The 20,397-nt window shown below is 30.4% G+C and overlaps 4 protein-coding genes across 4 annotated transcripts; 2 read left to right on the forward strand and 2 right to left on the reverse strand.

Annotated features, from left to right (window-relative positions):
- Positions 1–4,613: 4,613 nt before the first annotated feature.
- On the reverse strand, positions 4,614–7,864 carry LOC130443843 (Golgi resident protein GCP60). The gene is made up of 6 exons (XM_056778706.1): positions 7,435–7,864; positions 7,094–7,382; positions 6,827–7,005; positions 6,629–6,771; positions 6,332–6,569; positions 4,614–5,064 (listed from the first exon to the last, which is right to left on the reverse strand). Exons 1-6 carry the CDS (start codon positions 7,598–7,600, stop codon positions 4,721–4,723), a joined length of 1,359 nt encoding a protein of 452 aa, XP_056634684.1. The 5' UTR covers positions 7,601–7,864; the 3' UTR covers positions 4,614–4,720.
- On the forward strand, positions 7,647–10,014 carry LOC130443842 (CWF19-like protein 2 homolog). The gene is made up of 3 exons (XM_056778705.1): positions 7,647–7,802; positions 7,859–8,433; positions 8,707–10,014. Exons 1-3 carry the CDS (start codon positions 7,800–7,802, stop codon positions 9,980–9,982), a joined length of 1,854 nt encoding a protein of 617 aa, XP_056634683.1. The 5' UTR covers positions 7,647–7,799; the 3' UTR covers positions 9,983–10,014.
- A 1,016-nt stretch (positions 10,015–11,030) lies between these two features.
- Positions 11,031–12,744, reverse strand: LOC130443844 (26S proteasome non-ATPase regulatory subunit 8). The gene is made up of 4 exons (XM_056778707.1): positions 12,226–12,744; positions 11,794–12,162; positions 11,558–11,743; positions 11,031–11,248 (listed from the first exon to the last, which is right to left on the reverse strand). The coding sequence occupies exons 1-4, from the start codon at positions 12,331–12,333 to the stop codon at positions 11,108–11,110; spliced, it is 804 nt and encodes a 267-aa protein (XP_056634685.1). The 5' UTR covers positions 12,334–12,744; the 3' UTR covers positions 11,031–11,107.
- Positions 12,745–12,756: 12 nt separating this feature from the next.
- On the forward strand, positions 12,757–14,399 carry LOC130443845 (uncharacterized). The gene has a single exon (XM_056778708.1). It carries the CDS (start codon positions 12,968–12,970, stop codon positions 13,367–13,369), a length of 402 nt encoding a protein of 133 aa, XP_056634686.1. The 5' UTR covers positions 12,757–12,967; the 3' UTR covers positions 13,370–14,399.
- Positions 14,400–20,397: the final 5,998 nt, after the last annotated feature.

Raw genomic sequence — 20,397 nt, forward strand, 5'->3', positions numbered from 1 at the left:
CCAAAAATAAATACGGCACCGTTGCCAAAGTGACGTAACCACTGCTCCCTAACATTTCTTCTACCAGAGACATGCGTTGGAATTTCGATCTTTAAATGTAGTAGTATTGCCTCAGAAAGAAATGTTAATTTTAAGTTCTTTTATCCATTTTGAACTTTAAAGTTATTAAATGAATCTCCTAGGAATATTAAATTTCATGAATTTTCAATATTTGCTAGTGAAGAAACTATGATTTTTATGTATACCTATTATAGGTAATTGTTTTTGATAAAATTACCGAATTTCGAAAAAAATTGGAAAAATTACGTTTTGCCATAACTATGTTGTGAACAAAATAAGATACATTTAAGTACTGTTGAAAATAAGAGAATATAAATATGAAATTATATCGATTTCTTGCTGCACATCTTCAGTCTCACTTCTAACTCATTTAAATCACCTTTATTTTATCTAATAATTATTGATTTACCCTTTGTCTTCATTTATTTCTCTCTTAATTTCTTGTTTCGTTAATCCATTTTCTACCATTGACCCTCGAAAGGTAGATATCCTCCGTGCATTGACCCATCCACCTCAACAGTTGTTGGTGTTCCATAGATTAATTGGAATACATCTTCATTCAATTTGTTGGAGATTACAATTAATGGTCTTATTATTGTTTTGTGAAGAATAATTTTGAATATTTTTTTAACACAGCGCCCCATATGTTTCCTCTTTAGAATATTTATGAAAAATATTTTAGTTGTTAAAAATACTTCGTTTTGCATTATTTTTTGATCTCTCAAAAGATAGTCAACACATTTTACAAGAAAATTTAAAGGGACGAAAATATAAACAGTAAACACCTGTTGAATCAGCTGTTAACGTTTACAAATATATCCACAAGTTGCCAAATCTACATAATTGGCTGTTATTTTATAAACCTTCACAATTTAGATTCTAATACAAATATAAAAAATTCTTTTGAATTTAAGAAATATTTAATGATAATTTAAGCCAAGTTGACATACTTAATAACAAATTATAAAAATAATGATTTTTAATTTAGATACTGAAGAAAATTTTTTTCAAAAGCTTTAATCGATTGATAATTATGAGTTATCAACTATAGTTCTGGTTATAATTAATGTAATGAATAAATTTCATGCAATAATGCTAATTTTATAATTAGAAGAGTTCGTTATTGTGATACTAAAGAAAATTATTGAGTTGGAAGTGACAACACAGTATCAACGATTATCTGAAAATAGTTGTGAGAAGCAGTCGGTAGGAGAGGTTATATGTTCCTTTTACCGCGAGAGTTTAGTTAATAGTAGGTGCGATTTGGCGCTAAGATAACGCACATATTATTATCAAAAAGTTATAGTATATCTTGTGCTTTTAGAGGTATTTATGTCTACCGTTGTATCACTCAATAATCTCTAATAACATGAAATTCAACATCATCAACTAGTTTAAAACAAAAATTTGACAGTTAAAGCCGTTAGTGAAGGGTTGTAACGGTTTTTCGCCCGATCCACTATGGAGGATGAAGAAGCTTTGATAGAAGAAAATGAACCCCGACGTTCTCTCCGCTTAGCTTTAGCAGAAATTAACGAACATATTTGTGATACTCCCAAATCCTCAAATCCTGATGAAATGGTTATAATCCAAAGAGGTCCTAGAAAGAAACCTATAACTTGGTCTCCAGTTGAATATAGTAGGACAAAACTTTTGGGTCCTTCAAGAGATAAAACACCAGAGCCAGTTGCACAAAGATCTGAGATTAATCCAAGACTGAGACGAAGGTTAGTTTTGAGTCCATCAAAAGGACCTTCTCAAGAATATGGCATAATAATCACAAAAAAACTAAAAGCATTAAAAAACTTAGATAATCTATAATTCATAGCATCATAAAAAAAGCATTTTTTTTTAATTGGCCTGATATTTATTATAGTAAGTTTTAATATAATGATTTAGGTATTTTAAGGTACCTAAAACGTTTGCTTTTATTAAAAAATTAATAAATAATGTATACTACTGTTTTGTAAAGAACATATTGTTCAATAAGTTTTATATACATTTTATAATAATTGTTTTTAATTGTGTATGTAGTGTACTACATTAGTGGAACTGGATTTAAATTTAGCAAGTGAAAACTAAGGGTGAAATAGTTTTTTAGTTCTAAATTGATACTATCAGTCGAAAAATTATCTTCTTTTTATATTAGTTTTGACAATTACACTCATTCTATAATCTTGATTCAAATAATGTATGTCTTTACAAAAACAATGATTGTCCTATTAATAACTTTTCATTGATATGCAAATTTATTCACATACTTGGGCTTCAGTTTTATTCATTTAATACCAGACTAATTCTGCAGAGGAAATTTAATTCCTGTACCCAGGTCTTTATTAACTAAAGTTAAAAAATTGGAAATTCATATAATCTAAAATTGTCAAAATTTTGTTGTGTAGTAGAGTCACCCTTACTATCAAGAATCAGCCGTGCAATCCATTAATACATGCTCAAAGTAGGTATTCTCATTGCACTTTCAGATCAGTAAGACTTACTACTTCACACACCTTGGTTTTTCTTTAAAAAATACAAAGATTCTATAATTTATTTGGATTATAGTTTTTTTTTCAAGTGAAGCCAATCGTGGTGATTTCAATTAAATTTCAAATACTAATTTCACCTAAATACATGAAAAGTAAATTTGGTAGGTAGATTCCAGTTTGATATTGTGTTGTTACTGGAATTTACTGGAAATATAGTATCTTTCATTGAATTTATATACAATTAAGAAAGCTGGTTATAACCTTTGTTTACGTATAAAAATATTTTTTTTATAAATATATCAATAGAACTCTGTATAAACAACCCTCACATAAAATTTGGTATAGAATGTTCCAACTATTTGTTTACTTCTATATCCCCATCTTCCACTTTAATCTACCTAACATGTATTTTTGTCCAATACATAATCACCTCCATTATATCATATATTTACTTTCTCTATGGTTCTTCTTGCATTATCCATATACAGATTTAATCTGATCATTTCTTATACTTTTTAGTTTCCCAAATATGTATGAGAGATCTAAGTTTACAGATTGTTGGCTTAACTTATGGTGTAATTAAATTTTCATTTCCACTCTGCCTTTGTTTTATGACTACAAGATATCAGTATTGTAAATATCATGTCACCATATGAATAAATTGTAGTTTTGTAAATTAATTTTGGAGACTAAGTTAATTCTATTAAGTCATTGTTATAACGACCCTAGCAATAAAATTTGGTTTTGTTGTTCAACAATTTGTTTTAACTGATTTTTTTATAACTCTCGATACTTCTATACCCTCATCTTCATTATAACAAATCTCCAACTTGTTTGCGCTATCCTTATAGAGTTTGTCAGACCATTTCATTTTCTGCTTCTAGTTTCCCAATTATGTATGAAAGATTTGGATCTACTGATTGTTATTTCAACCTATAATGTGTATAAAGATATAAGGATCATAAATATCGTCATCATATGAGTAAATGGTAGTTTTGAAGACTTATTTTTTGTTATTAAGTCATTGTTAAAACGAACCTAGCACTAAAATTTGGTTTTTGTTGTTCATTAATTTGTTTTTAACTGATTTTTTTTATAACTTTCACTACTATAATTTCATCTTCTACTTTTCTCTATTATAAGATGTATATCAAACAATTTAATCTCCTTCTTTTAGTTTCCCAACTATGTACGAAAGATTTGGGTGTACTGATTGTGGGGTTAAGTTATAGTGTGAATAAAGTTTCATTCCCACTGTGTCCTTTGCATCATGATTATGAGACATTAGGAACATTAATTCTATGTCACCATATGAATACATGGTACATAGATTAAGCGAATGTCAGTATGTTTTCATTTTCACTAATTTGAAGTATTATTTTCAAACTTTTCCCTTTAGATTTTTGTATATATAAAAAGTGCCCTTATAATAATCAACAGATACTTCAGTTTTCGATATACACAAACTTGAAGATATACATGTATTTAACTGTAATTGAAAAACCCTCACTTACTCTCCAAATCTATCTTTTATTCATATAGGATGGGGCAGATGGCACAAAATCAAAATAGGTTATAAATTAACTGTTCCAAAGGTTTGTATATCCCTTAATCAATTTACAAAAAGTATACTTAAAGAGGTATCCTTATTTTTAATAATACTTTTTATAATGATTTGTTACAAAAGATAAAATGTGAGAAAGTTTTTTTCTAAATGATGGTTTCAAATAATTATGAGAAAAAAATATAATGGTTGAAGACTGAAATATCCAGATTAATGAACAAATTTACATGTATATTATTTTAGATGTAACTACTTTTTGAAAAATTTTTTGATGTTTTTTAGAGCGTACATGTCCGTTAAAACTTTTATATTTAGTGTGCAAAGTTATTGAAATATTGAATGAAATATCCTTTTCATGTATAATTACAAATAAAAATAAATTGAAATATTTTGTCGTTTATGGCACTTCAATTTTTTTCCTATTACACATGACTATTGTAGAGGAATCTTCAAATACAATGTAGAAACAACTGAGATATGGGTACATAAATAAAAAAAAACACCTATAACAATAAATACAGATTAATATATTACCATAAAAACTTAAAGCTCAAAAGGGAAAACATGCCCATTATCTTTATACAGCAAACGTCAAAGCTGATATCAATAAAAATTATTGGGTATAATAAACTCTATAGTAGAGTGTTTTAGATCTCCATAGAGAATAAGAGTTATCAAATTTTAGCAAATATACTCCTTTTCCAGGATAAGGATGAGAGCCAGCATATACTTCATTTTGACAATCCCGTCGGTAGACAGGTACTATTTCATGTAGTAGTGGTTTTGATACTCCACTAACTGTTACAGAACCTGATTCCAGATCATTCGTTCTTATGGTTTCTTCATCATAAGTTTCGTCATCGTCTAAATCGTCTGCATCATCATCATCACTTTCGGATACATGAACTGACACTTCCTCAGATGTAGGAGTGCCAAATTCAAAATATACTCCAAAACCTAACAAAAAAATATAGAATTTAAAATAAGAATTAATTATTTTGAAGTCAGTTTTTTCACTTGCAACTAAACACCCTCATTATAAATTCAAAACAGTTGTGAATTATTAGATAAAAAAATCTCTTTTTGATAGGACTTTAAATGTTTTTAAGTTTAATTTCCTAATACACTTTGTGTCAAGTCAAAAATAGCAAATGATTACAAAGCATTATTGTAAAAATCCTGATTAATGACCTGCGTTGGGTGTACCATGTTTATTTATTTGGAAATACATGTTTATAACAATATGAAATTTAGAGTAATTGAAAATCCTCCTTATAATTTTACACTTGTCAAACTATTTTAACTGTGTCCAGTATGCTATTTCGGAAGTTCACCTACAATGTTTTATTTGCAAATAGTGAGGGTAATATATGTATGAAGTCTAATATCAAGATTGCAGATATATTAAAATTGATTTACATTTTCCAATTGTCGCTTCTCACTTGAGAAATGTACTTAGATAACATAAATTATACAATTTAAAAGTATTTTTGTCTATGTAATAAATTGATCTTTCAGATCAATAATTCATTATCATTCTTACTTTCTCCTCTAATGCACTAATGTCTTTATCTAAAGGGAGACTTTTTATTAAGCTTTTCACAGGATACCCCTATATTGCATTACAGTCACCTAATTTGGTCCTGCCTATTTATGGTAGATTATCAAGAGTGAACTTTCATTATGTTAACAAATCAAAAGTAATTAATTGATATCATACACTCTATGCACCATAGATTTTTATGTACGTAGCAAATGTACGAACTACTCAAAGATGACAGATGCACTAAGAATAAATAGTAGCTAGTCACAAAATTACTTCCACATAACATATTTTTACTACTGGAGAGTTATTAATTACCCAATCTTTGAAATAATACCACTTAATGATCATGTTATAAGGCAGATACATCCACTTTGTATTAATGACCTTTTTCAGAATTTTATGCACAAGAGCCAATTAAGCAAATTTTAATTTTGAACTAAGAACTTTAGTTCTGTACACAAATTTAAAATTGAATTTTTTCTTGGCAATATTTTGTTTCACCTGATTATTTACTATAGTTTCATCATAGATCATAGTTTCTGAAAAGTCGTATTGAATGTCCATCTTTTGTGAGAAAATGATTTATGATAATTTTCTACCAGATCCCGTGCATAAATCAAACTGCCAGGGAAAAGCACAGACTACACACAACCGAGTAGTACCTAAATTTATAAATACCTATATCATAATGATCTGTAGCGAATTCCCAAAACAATCTTGTGCCTTGTGGATGAGTTGGTACTCTAACAGTTACTGTTTCCCCATGACCCACTCTTACCACTCCATCTCCTTCCCCTTGAGCTACACTCTGTTTGAATGATTCAATTTCACTTCTAGTCCACATGCTTGCTGTTACAATACCCATTTCTTCTGAAGGATCTTTCTCTGGATAATTTGTTTCAGATTTCTCCTCATTCTAAAAATATAGAGAAAATCATTACCAAGGATATTTATTTTATTAAAAATGAAAGTTACTTGTTCAATTGATTCATGTTTTTCTAATTGATTATCATTTTTTATTTCTTTCTCCCTCTGAGTTGCTTGTAATTGTTGCATATACTGGATATAATGCTGTTCTTGTAACTGTTTGATTAAAGATCCTTGTTTTTCAGGATCACCTACAAATAGTCACATGAGCTTTTGCAAAAAAATATATGAAGACGATAAATTTACCAGGATATTGTTGTTCAGCATATTTTCTAAACTGTTCATATGTTTGTTGATTTAAAGCTAGTTGAATTTGTCTTTTAATTGCCTCTTGTTTCCACATCTCTTCTTGTATTACTTTTTCTTCTTCTAATTTTTTCAGCCTTTCTTCCTCCTCAATTTTTTTCTTTTCTAACTGCTCTTGTCTGAAATTGTAGGCATATTATGAAGTAGTATTTTCAATGAATAACATAACAACTCGTCCTCTCAGTACTACAAACACTTTTAACTTACGCTCTTCTATCTTGTTCTTTCTTTTCTCTTCTATGTGCCTCTATGTATGTTGAAAATAATGGACACTTTCTACTTAATAATTCCACAAACCCAGCCCTTGCTTGTTCTGCTGATAACTGTCCTAATTTTTGCCATGCTATTCGCCTATCTTTGCCTACTACATCTAATGTTCCTAAAGGTTGTAACTTATGAGAGATATCTGCGAAAGGTCCATGTAATACTTGTTGTGAAAATGCTACTAACTGTAATTTATCTTCATAACTAAAATGTACAGCTTTGCCTTCTTTTTCTGATAAAAAAATAGATTTAGTGATACGTGGTGACACTATGTTGATATTTACCTTTATAAAAGTTGAAAGCTAGTTTATAGACTTCTTTAAGTGGGAGTCCGTATTCTACAGTGTCTATAATATTACTAGTCTTGTTAATTGTTGCATTATTTCCATTTTCTAATGAGAGATTGTTAATATTTTCGGTAACTTGAGAACTGTCACTTTCGGCAGCCATAACGAAATGATGACGTTTGTTTAATTCTTCTATTTTAAACCTTTACATTTAAGCGTAAACCTCAAAACCGATTAAGTACTGTAGGTAAAGGTTAAGAAAATAGTTTTGAAAAGGAAGATCTCTGTTTATTTATAATACACTTGTAGGTAAAAGGAGCTATTGTATTCATTTTAATTAATTCATTAAAAGGTATTGCGAAATGGTGAGTTTTTTCCATAACCAAATATGTATTTTTAATCTATTTCAATTTAATTTTAGGGAAAATCAAAGAAATCTAAAAAGCATAAGAAATATTCCAGTTCTGAAGAAGAATGGGTAGAAAAACAAATTTTTACTAAGTCGAAGAAAGCAAAAATAAAGTCTAGTAAAAAGAAAAGACATTATAGTTCTTCTAATACAGATTCTTATAGTTCAGACGAAAAATACAAGCAAAAGTCTAAATACACCTCTGATAGTGATGAAAGTAAAAGTAGCAAAGAAACAGCAAAATTTCATAATACTAAAACAGAAAATGAGCAAGAATCAAATCCTCAAAGAGAAGAATGGATGAACATACAAACTAAATTTTACACTACCTCCAATTCAGATCGCAAGAGAGAACGGGAAGAACAGAAAAGAATAGAAAGAGAAAAACAACAGTATGATCCTAGAACTTGTGATAGAGAACTCAATCCATATTGGAAACAAGGAGGAGATGGTTTACCGAAATTCAAAAAACCTTGTGATTCTGATGATGAAGATAAAGATTATAGTAAAAATTATAAATCTAATTTACCTAATAGTGGGGAGTCAAAGTGGAGAAAGAAATATGATACAGATAATTCTCAAAGCAGGTATGCTTATTTTTTCCATTAAGTATAGATAAATACTAGCAAAGTAACATATTTACATAGACATCATTATCTGGTGCTATGGTAAAGCAGAAAATTTCATTTGCTTTATTGCAATCTATTATTTTAATGTTAACTTTGTCATGTCATCAGTCTATGTTATTAATTCATTTCAATTGTTTTGTTTTAACATATTTTTAACATTTTATATACTTAAGCTAATTAATTGTACATTATTTTGTTATTATCAATTAATGAGAAGATTTCTTGTAATAGGCCATCGAGCAGTTCTTCCAACTGGAGAAAGAAAGAATTTGTGGACCCAAAAGTAAGCAATACCGCGAATAATCTTGGAAAGCAAGAGAAACCTGTAGAAGATACGCAATACACTGAAAAAGACTTGAATGCACTAGCAGCCAAATTAGTTAAGGCAGAAATCATGGGAAACACAAAACAAATAGCAGATTTGAAAGAGAAATTAGAAAAAGCAAGAAATTCTTTAAAAGAAACATTAGTAGATGAAGAAGTTATACTAACACAAACAGATCATAGAGGAATGTCAAAACCTCTCCAGTTACGAGCTGAATATGGAGAATCTAGTAAATCTAAAAAGAAGAAAAGAACTGAAACTCACAAAGACAATCAGAGGATAAGATATTTTGCTGACGATGACAAATATTCTTTGAAAGAGATGTTTGAAAACGAAAAATATAATGCAGGAGGTAACCAAGACCAAGAGTTCTTGAAAGCATACAGTAAAATTAAACATAATGATGATTTAGATGACATATTTTCAGATAATATCAGAGAAAAGCATTCAGATTCTAAATTGGAAGAAAAGAATAGAACAAAAGCAATAAATGACCACCAAAAAATATCAAAGAGTTTAGATAACTGTGATAAGTGTCTTCAATCTGAATTCATGTTGAAACATCTGATGGTATCTATGGGAGATAATGTGTACTTAGCTCTTCCTCCCTTTGAACCATTAACTGATGGTCATTGTTTAATAATACCTATAAGACATACTCCCTGTGCTACCCAACTGGATGAAAATGAATGGTCAGATATCCTGAATGTTCGGAAATCACTGGTAAAACTCTTTCAGCAAACAAATGAAGATTTAATATTTTTTGAATGTGCTATGAATTTACACAGGTTCCCTCACATGGTTATTGAATGCATACCATTACCCAAAGAAGAAGGAGACATGGCTCCAATATATTTCAAAAAAGCTATAGATGAATCTGAAATAGAATGGGCCCAAAATAAAAAGTTGATATCTTTAAAAGGTAGAGATGTTAGAAAAGCAGTTCCCAAAGGTTTACCTTATTTTTCTGTATCTTTTGGTATGGAGGAAGGTTTTGCTCACGTTATAGAAGATGAAAAATTGTTTCCTACTAATTTTGCACAAGAAATTATTGGAGGAATGTTAGATTTGCACCACAGTAAATGGAGAAAACCAAAGAGGCAAAGTTTTGATGACCAAAGTAAGAGGGTAACAACATTTTCAAAGAAATGGAAAGATTATGATTGTTTAGTTAGTTACTGAAGAATCCAATAAATTTATTTCTCTAGTTCAAATTACTAAAATTTACCTTTTCCATAATAAATTTCACCCACACCAAAAACCCAGTACCATAGTTCGTCTCGTGGTACTTTACTACACAAAGCATCATTATCTTGTTATTTATATAGATATAACGCAGCAAATTTACGTTTCAAACATTATAATAATTGAATATTTTGGTCTCTTTCCAACCAGATCACAATGATATTCTACTAATTATTCAAGAATTGATGGAAACAATACTGAACAATATCTAATACTTTTTACCTTTTTCTTTTTTTTTAAATATTTAAATTACTTTTATTCATAATCTATTTCCAGGCATTATTTTTTCTGAAATTGAGAACTCTTAATCAGGGCTATAGATGTTGGGCATAATAAAAAATTATAATATATAATATAATCTATAATACTACAAATATACTCCCCTAACCATTTGTAATAATGAATGAATTAAGGGAAATATTGCTATAGAAAATAGTCGAGTCGAAACAAAATATTTACATGTAAATTAGAAGTTCTGATGACCTATAAGGAGGGTTAAATTACAGATATGGATAGTACGCAAAGTAAGAGTATATGTTTCACACTTCAAGAGAATGTGCATAGAGGTTTCATCCTCTGTGCAACAAAATCTGAACGTTACATTATCTGCTAAGTCTAGCATCTTCAGGTATTTGTTGAGGCGACAGTGCCCCAATAGAACTCCTATTAGTATTCGTAAATTGTTATTATTTAGGTTGACACATTGAGCAGATCTTCTCTGGTTATAGTTTCCCAAAAGAGTCTCAGCCCCTGAAGGTAGCATATGGAAGCTTTTTATGTATTATTGCAGGTAGTCATAATATGAAATATCAATACCTATCACACGCAATATATTAAAAACAGTTTGTTATTACATTACTTTCTATCAAAAATATAACTATGGACATTGTCATAGAATCATACAGATACAAATTAATTTGAATTATTTGGCAATGGAGGAAAGAAACAAAACTATTTAGAATTACAGAAACACAAATTGAGGATATCCTTTGATAACTTGTTTTATTTTAGTAAAAAAAACCACAGGATGTCTTAATTTTTAGTGAGGATATAAATAAATGTTTAAACAATCATTTCAAGCTCCTTTGCATATTCAATAGCTTGTTTAGCTAGTTCCTGGGATGGAATTGGCTCATGAGTCTTTTCTTCTGGGATAAACTGGAATAAATTGTTGTTCAATTTCCATGTTTTGTTTTGGAACGCCTAAAAAGAATAAGGAAAATCACAGATACAAATTAAAAAAATGAGAACATTTTGTATCAAGTGGCTTCTCAAATAACCAGATTTATCTTCAAATGTTTTTTTTTCTTTAGTAAGTTTTGCCACAAACTGTATTTAATTACAATTTTAAAAGAACCACAAATCCTAATAAATTAAAAAAAAATAAATGAATTTTATGCTAACATTAAAATCAGACTTATGAGATTAACTACGTCTTATTACAATAAAATAGTTTGCTTAGAGATTTTATATTCATACTTTCTAATAATGCATATAGATGTTCATACAAACCTTCTTGGCAAATGTTTTTGCCGCTTCTTCATTGGGTAAGTACAACATTCTGGCAACATCTGTGACTGATATTTTTTCATAAGCTGCTGATAAACAGTCTGCAATCTCTTCTCTTATTGTATCTAACAAAATATCCATGAAGAAGTTGTAATTTTTTGCTGGAACATTACCTTTTGCAAGAAATATCTAAAATCACTTTATTATAATACTAGCGAACTTTATAAATGTTCACTTACTTTATTGTAACTTCCTTCCATTAGATACTGTTCAATAGACAAAGGATGCCTTATATAAACATCATTCTGAATATGATCTGCAGGTAATAGTTCTAATTCTGTATGAAATTCAGCTACTCTGTTTTGGGATAATAAGAATAACAAATTTAATCCTAATAATTGATATTTGAAAGCAGATTCTGGAAGTTGATTATTGTAATCAAAATAATAACATTTGAGTTGTGCCATGTATCTTTCAAAGGAGGTTATATCCTTAGCGGCTATACTCCATTGTACTCCTATTTCTAACACATCTCTTGCAAGAAGAAGTTCTTGTTTTGATGCAGCAGCCGTTGTAGTGGGTAAAAACATAAGGTTAGTAAGTTCCAGCTAAAAACAATATTTTAAAAATTATTACTATAGATCACATTTATAAGAGAATATGTATTTTACCTTCAAAGTAGATAATAACTTTTCACATTTACTCAAATTTGGGTTGGCAGTATTCCATTCTGATTTTAACTGTTTATATAAGTTTGCTACTTCATTTACTTTGGCCATTTTATGTATTTTAATGTTATTCTCATCAGCAAATTATTCACACAATAGGATGAGTTGAATATTTTTTGACAGCTGTCAAAAATCTCTTAAAAAGAAGAGTTTTTGATTTATATAAACATAGATAAACAGAAAATTTAGATTACTTATATATAAAAGATAAGTATTTCATATTCTATGAATACAATGCTTATAATGTAATCCTCACTTTAAGATGGCAATTATTGAATATACATCTTCTAGATTATTTTTATTTCTGTATCACCTAACGATTAGTAGCCACAACGGTATTGCGCCATCTGGTACGGGAAATAGCAATAACTTGAAAGTTCCGTAATGGTAATCTAGAATGTTCTAAACGCTACGGCGCAGCTGTATATTCTATTGATTTGATTTTGCAGTAGAGAACGTGACAGCTCACATGTATTTGTTATTGGAAGTCACAAGGCAGAATTCCCCCACTTTTACGCTTCAACCAATCAGCGGTTTTGTAGTAAGTTCCCAATGACATAAAACAGTGTATTTGTGGAGTAAATCCTCATTCAAGATTTCTCTAGTTGTTGGAAAGTGTTGTTTGATTATTTGAAAGTATTTTCAGTGCTAATTTCGAAGTGAAGTTATTGAAATATAAATAAATATGGCTTTTATGATGCCAGTTGTGAAAAACGAATGGGATATTTACAAACCCAATCGTTCTAGGCGAGTTTCTGAATGCTCTAACCCAACTTCGTGCCGATCTAGAAAAGTATCCGAGTGTAAATCTGAAGGTCCGAGTCTTTCTACTTCTCCGGGATCTGAGTTTGTCTCAACACCAATCCGTGGATCTGTTCCCAGCAACATGTCATCCAGACAGTATTCTAGGGCCAGTTCCAGAACCAGTGAAAGTAGTTTACCCAGTCCCGTCAAAAATATGAGTATGGGGTCATCGCCCCCAAAGAACAACTCTGAACCAAGTTTAAATAAGTTCCATAACAGACTGTTGGATAAATTGAAGAAATCTTTGCGAACAGGAGCTGAAAATGAGAAAACCAGTTCATGAGATTCAGAAAAAGAAGGTGAGCCTTCTAAAGATGACGGTGAAAGACTTTAGGGGTGATTAATATTAAACTATCCGGGCTACGAGGCAACGTAAGTTCAGGTATAGCAACTGATAATGTTGTCCTGTGATATGTAGTGAACATAGCAGCTTTATTATTACTAGTATAAATTATAGTTAGCTCGGTTTTTGTAGTTTTGAGTTACTACTTAATTTTGGATGAATACCAAATTTTAAATAATATGTTACAACTTATATTTTCTAACTAATAAAAGTTTTTGGGAACTTATTGTTCTCTGTAGAATGTGTTAATAGGTTTTTCACTACAAGACTGCTAAAGGAATTATTGATTAGTTGTTAAGACTACGAATAGAAAGTAATATTTTCAGTATATAAAAATTTCATAATTTTCATTTGTGTTTAATTTATTGTTTTTTTTTACAATTTTTTTAATGAAGTTAACTAGTAATTTTTTTGTTAAAAGTAATTTTGGCATAGTATTTTTTTCTTGAGTCTGCACAAATATAAATTAAATTATGTCGCTTAACATATACCTATATAATATTCAATATAATTATGAATTAAAATTGACAATGAGAGGGATATACTTTGTGTGTATTTGGGTACATACTGATAATTAAGTACCTATCAGTAAAAAAAGTCACTGCCCTCTATATTTTATGTATTATACTTACACGGAAAAAAATGTTTTTTTTTTAATTTTTGTAAATTGCTTTCACTTTTTAACTACATTTTGATACGAATTAGAAAGATATAAAACAACATCGATTTTTGATAGAATGGCGAAATATTTTTTTCTGTGTACGAAAACGAACATTCCACGAATAAAGTTCTAAAATTATGGAATCAAAATATATAATGTTTAACGAAATGTACAATAATTATCAAAAATGTTATGGATTTAATGTAATAACTAAAATTGTATTTGCGGAAATGATTTAAAAGAGATTACTGTGTAATTAATATCTATTTAATATATATATATATATATAAATAAAGTTTGATCAAGTACTACGCGTCTCTTTAATTTACTTCAAACATTTAAACACTCTAATTCCTTGCTCTCGAACTGGCCTATTTCTGTGTTACTTATGCCTACTTACATGTTATCTCTAATCCACTATTCAAAATAACAGGCTGTTGAAATTCAAACAGCGATTTTAATAATAATCGCTGGTACCGGTAGTTTCAGATGTCACCGATCTGGGGAAATTTTCTTCAAAATTAAATGAATTGGTACAAACACCTATCTTCATATCATACATTATAAGGTTATACAAGCAATTTTTTCGTGTTTTTTTTTTTCTATTTTAAGAGTTTCTTGTGAAAGTCACGTTATTTAATGAATGCAAAACGAGTTAGATTATCAAATTTTTATTCTGATGGAAAATATCTAATTAATATCATCACAAAATTCAAAAACGTTATCAAAAATAAAAGAACGACAAACATACAAATGAAGTAAAAAACTCGGCAAAGGAGACTTCACCTTTTAAACATTTCGTATCTACATACCATGACAGAAGTAGCTCTCAACATAAAAGGAAAAACTAAAAACCCATATAATGTAGGCAGTAGCAATTTACTGGAAATTGGATAAATGGAAACAAGCTGATTAGAAAATGCAATTATGATTAGCTATTTTTTATTTATATTTTTATTCTATTTTTTCCCGCATAAATCCAGAATAAGCCTTCCCATGTTTTTGGCGATACATATATCCAATACAAACTCACTACAAAGTCATTAGGAAACCCTTCAATCATACATTTAAGTAACCTGTAACCCAAAGTAGATTATTTGATAAATTTAATAAAAAAGGGCAGAATAAAATAAAATTAAGGATAATTTCTATAGAAAATTATGAGTTATTCAATTATTTTCAAACTTTTAATCGATGATAATTAATAGAATAAAGTTACGAATTCAAATTTAACATAAAAAAGTTGTAGTGGAGATCTGTACAGTTCAATGGAATTATCTAGTTACTTTCTTGGAATAAGGTATTATTCTGTATGCAAAATCTACGTACAGATCATCCACTAGTAAGTTTTTTCGAGAATACAGCTCTGTCTTGTGTCTTGGAAAACTATAATTCAAAAACAAACTGATTTAAATGTAGTAGGGATAAGCAACTCAGTCAATTTCCTATTATCTCATCGTAAAGTATTTGGAAACTGGATCAAATAACAATAGACCTCATAATAATGGAAAATCGATAAAATCTCATTATTCGCAAGTCACTTCCTTGCCGTCAATTTGAACTCTACCAAGGATCATAGGATATTACAGTGAATGCAACGTATATTAAAATATAATAAGAAAGTTAATCTATGACTACTGGAAGAAGTGAAATCGATATGAAACCACAATTTGTTCCAAAATTTTTATAACTGTTGGCTTTTAAAGTCTCAACATTATAAAATAGGTAAAATTATGCATATCTCTAAAATGGTCCACTCTAATATACATTCTCCTAAGGGGCGACAGGAAAGGCCTTATCTATTAATAAATTCCGCATCGCATGACAAATTAAGGTTTAATGTATATTGTAGGAAGTATTGAAATATTCAGAATAACATTAAGATTTTGACGTCTGTTTTTAAAATCGCCATCATTTTCATCACGACTATATCAGATTTGCAAAAACGCAAAGCCATTAAACAGTGTAAAAATATATAGGTAGGTATGGTGTGTGTGTGTGTTTATTTTTTTTCCTTTGAGGGGGAGGTAATCCTTTTTACGGATTCTAGGCATAGCTGTTTGGCCTGGATATGTGGCGACTCGACGCAGCGTCATACTAAAACTCGACGCTGACGCTCCTACCCACTAAACCCTAAACCCCTTTCTCTTCTATCCTTTGATACCCCATGGTACCGCCGTAAGGCATTTTTTCGCGGGGGAGGAATTAGTTGCCGCTCTTCCTTCTGGTGGCTAAGATGTTATTTCTTCCTTCTAGATTCTGTCTTTCGCTCTTTCCCTCTCAATGGATCGCAACTCTGTAAGCACTTTTGTAGCAAAAGTGCTTGTGGCGTTCCAGGCAGCTTCTGACGACAACATTGCTTCTACTATTGACTCTCTTTTTCAGAATCTTCTCTAACTTATCGCGCTGTTGGTTGAAACGTGGACACACAAAGATAACATGCTCCGCATCTTCATTAACCCCTGGGCAGGACGGGCACTCTGGGGTATCATCGTGCTTAAAGTGGTGAAGATACTTCCGGTAACATCCGTGTCCTGATAACATCTGCGTTAAATAATAGTTGATCTCACCGTGACTCCGGTTGAACCACACATCAATTCGAGGTATGAGACGGTACCTCCACCGACCTTCTCTGCAGCATTCCACTGGAGGAGGACATTACATCAAAGCCGCGTTTTACGGGGGAAAACGTCATAGAAGCAATCACCTAGCAGAAAGCCCGTCTGAATGCTGGAAGAGGTCTTTAGTAATACCATACTTGGATTCAATTATCACCTCCCTAAGACTAAAAACATGGTTAAGAAGCACTATGGCAAAAGATCGCCTTAATGGTCTGGCCATGATGAGTGTACACAGAGCTATAATACATAAAAACCTAAATAATTTTAATGTTATGTTTTATTTAAATATTATTTTTGTCAAAATAAATAATTATTACTGTATTTAAAAGTTTGATTTAATTATCGTGCTGTAGAGGGCGTGTGAAGTTTTATACATTGATATTAATATTAGAATAGTTCTCAGTCATCGAGGCAAAGACTTACAAAGTGTAGCGCTTCACGCCCTCGACTGTATCAGGCGTTCATATTTTTTATCCTCCATAATGTTGCCCCATTGTCTCCCCCTTAGTCATAAGCTGGTGACGCCCTTGACTCTCCTGGGAAATTCCATATCTACAATATCCAGAAAATCAAGATCATCTTCGTATATGTCTTCTGCAGCTTTTTCTGCTGCCAATATTTGAATTCTTTCAACAACCTGAATTATAGGTTATAAATTGTTAAATTAAAAATTGAATCAGTTTGAGCCTCAATTTCGGGGGATTAATTTAATGATAGTTTAGAGACGTTTAAAGCCAGTGTTAAAATTTAAATGATTGGCTATTGGGGCCATTTTTACAAGCCTGGGTAAACTGGATATTTAACTGAAGTTTAAACTATGGCTTAAACTTTAGTCTAAATCAAGAATAAACAAGATTGCTTTATTTGACAGGTAACATTTAAACAGACAATAATCTGTCGGTTGTTACATTTATTTTAAAGTTGAATTGTTTAAAAAAGTTGCCTAAACAAAAAACAAAAAAATCGTACAATGTCTATGGTTAAGCTCGTGAAGAAATATAATTACAGTCGAATCCAAAAAGTGATACGGTAAATTTAGAGGAAAAGGAAAAAAATTGGGAGGAACTGGCAAGGGAATTTGATGATGAAAATAACAGAATCGGTCATGTTTTCGATAGACCCAAACAAATTTGAAAAATGAGGGACAATTTAGAGATTCGTTCTAAAACGAATAACTTTTTGTCTTCTCGGTGCGTCGACAATGTTGATAATTTCTTCATCATCAGAGTCGAGTTCATCAAATATAAAGTGCAAATTTTCAAACATTTCACCATTTATAATATTGTAAAAACATAAAAAATATGGAAAAGTTAGAGTCAGATCCTCCGTGTCATGTTAAACTGAAGTTTAAACTACCCTTTAACCGGTGGTAACGTTTAAGCCGATGTTTGTTACTAAACGCTATCCATAAAACGAGAAAAAAACGGTATCAGTAGTTTAAGCCAACTTTTGAGGTTTAACTTCACTTCTTAAATTGGGACTGATAGTATTGAAAATTTGGTAATAACTACACAATCAAATAAAATTAAAAATTATAGAAAGTGGAAAGAACGAGTGTTAAAAAGTTGTAAATTGGATGGATCACTTTTAGTAATAACTGCCCGTCATTGTTATTCATTTTATGTACATGAACTAAATTATTTATAATTTAGACCTGAGCCGCGCTAATGCTGTGGTTATCAATAGTTTTTTAATTCCAAATAACTTTTGTTTAGAGAAAGAGAGAGAAATGCTTTATTGTCAAAAAATTGGTATAATTTGTAGATAAAAGCTTGTAAAAACGAAAAAACAAACATAAAAAGAATGCAATAGTCGCTTACGTGATGATAAAATTCACAATGTACGTACACCTCAGATACTTGGGATGCAGCGCCAATTATTTTTATCGTTTCTGCACACTACTAGAGTCATTTTTGCTTTATATGCTTCTTACTTTCATGATTATTTCACAGGAATTAAAGATACAAATAAAATTTCAATATACAGAAGAAAACCACAATGAGTAACAAAATTATAGGTAATAATTAGTGTATAAGTCCATAGCAAAATTAAACCAGTGTGCAGCATGCCCGGAATTATATATTATTACTAGAATAGAAGTAGTTTACAGAGTAAAAGACACTTTCCAGTAAATATGCACTCAAATTATTGCGGAAAACGGGAAAAGATGACATCGATTTGATTTCAATTGGCAAGTGATTGGGCATTTTTTGCATTGTAAAATATTGAGCCCTCAACTAATACTGAACATGCAATAGGTAAGTAAAGATCGTGCTCCACGTTCTGAGTGGATAGCCGTGCAATGATCTTTCTGAAATTGGAGAAGCGTGCTTACGAATTAGGCAAAAGGATTCGAGGATGAATAAAGAATGAAGAGTCAGAATTTTAAATTTTTTAAAAAGTCCCTGCAGTGATACCTGCTGTTTAGTCCGAGTAAATGTCTAACAGCTCAGTTTGTAGTTTGAAGATTCGCTGAAATTGAGTCGCACCACACGTACCCCAGAAGGGAAGGGCATAAGTTCAGTTCTTTGGAAACTGGTCTCATCGCAAAACAGGAGGAACTTAATTTTCAAAATTTAAACATATGCAATTTGATAAAAAGTATAAATAGTTATCAATTCCCTCTCTGCAAAGCGTAGGTAAATTATGGAAAAATTTATTATTTTGCAAACGATTTCTCTCTCCAAAAATCTTGAAATATGACGTTTTTTTGAATAACAATCGAACGTAGGTATTACCCCATTTTAAAATACTTTTATGGATTGAACAAAAAATCATTTTTTTTAATTCGACGAGTTCGCAGAGTCATTTTTTAGATTTTTCGCAGTTTTTGCTCATTTGTAAAAATAGAACTATTATTCTTATAATCTTGTTTCAGTATCAAGCTTCAAGAACATTAGACCTTTGCTAGGTTTCTTGTACTTCCATATGTATATTATGGGGAGACAGTCTTGAGTTTGGGATACTGCATTTTTTTCCTTCTCCTCCTAATAGAATATATTCGTTAGTTTTGATCAGTTCTATACGGAAGCTAGTGAAAAATTTTGATTTAGCGGTATCCAGTACGTCACCTTACGTATTGGTAAATGGTCATAGAGTTAATATTAAAAATAGAGAAAGTGAGGTCCGGGAGCTTGTTCATGTTAAGCCGAACTGAAGATAGAAAGAGAAAGAATATCGGTATACTATCTAGCTCTCTTTACCATATTCTGATGGGATCACCATAATTTCGATGTTTCGAGCTTTTAAAACGACAAATGATTAGAAAAACAAGTTTAGAATTTAACGCGAGTAGATAGAGTGGTAAACTAATATTCTCCTATGCGACTCTCTGTGTCTTTAATATTAACTCTATATAAAAGGTTCAGAAAAAAATGTATACAGAATAGTTTTATTCCATTTACGTGAATTTTTTATCGATCTATATAAAATATTAAGTCATTGGATATTGCAAGAAGAACTTCACATAGCAGCAGGGAACAGCAGTTTGTTGTCGAAGAGATTTTTGAAATCGCCACATAGGCATCTTCAAGAATTAAATGTTTTTAGTTTTTATGAAAGTCTGGGTTTATTCTTTTTGGTATCATCAGTTCTCTTGGCATATTACTACATAATATGCAAATTGCACAAGGATAAACAAGAGACCAAGAAATATTTACATAATCTGGCAAATAAATAAATATAAC

The sequence above is a fragment of the Diorhabda sublineata genome, chromosome 5, assembly GCF_026230105.1.
Source record: "Diorhabda sublineata isolate icDioSubl1.1 chromosome 5, icDioSubl1.1, whole genome shotgun sequence".
Classification (NCBI taxonomy): domain Eukaryota; kingdom Metazoa; phylum Arthropoda; class Insecta; order Coleoptera; family Chrysomelidae; genus Diorhabda; species Diorhabda sublineata.

Bases quoted from the DNA above. Each gene is read 5' to 3' on its own strand.
- LOC130443844 (XM_056778707.1), bottom strand. From the start codon at position 12,333: ATGGCCAAAGTAAATGAAGTAGCAAACTTATATAAACAGTTAAAATCA. The intron at 12,163-12,225 runs GTAAAATACATA...TATTGTTTTTAG, and splicing joins AGTTATTATCTACTTTGAAG to CTGGAACTTACTAACCTTAT. The intron at 11,249-11,557 runs GTTTGTATGAAC...TATTCTTTTTAG, and splicing joins CAAAAACATTTGCCAAGAAG to GCGTTCCAAAACAAAACATG.
- LOC130443843 (XM_056778706.1), bottom strand. From the start codon at position 7,600: ATGGCTGCCGAAAGTGACAGTTCTCAAGTTACCGAAAATATTAACAAT. The intron at 7,383-7,434 runs GTAAATATCAAC...TTTTTTTATCAG, and splicing joins AGCTTTCAACTTTTATAAAG to AAAAAGAAGGCAAAGCTGTA. The intron at 5,065-6,331 runs GTATTTATAAAT...TTTTTTTGTTAG, and splicing joins TACAGATCATTATGATATAG to GTTTTGGAGTATATTTTGAA.
- LOC130443842 (XM_056778705.1), top strand. The intron at 8,434-8,706 runs GTATGCTTATTT...TTCTTGTAATAG, and splicing joins ACAGATAATTCTCAAAGCAG to GCCATCGAGCAGTTCTTCCA.
- LOC130443845 (XM_056778708.1), top strand. From the start codon at position 12,968: ATGGCTTTTATGATGCCAGTTGTGAAAAACGAATGGGATATTTACAAA.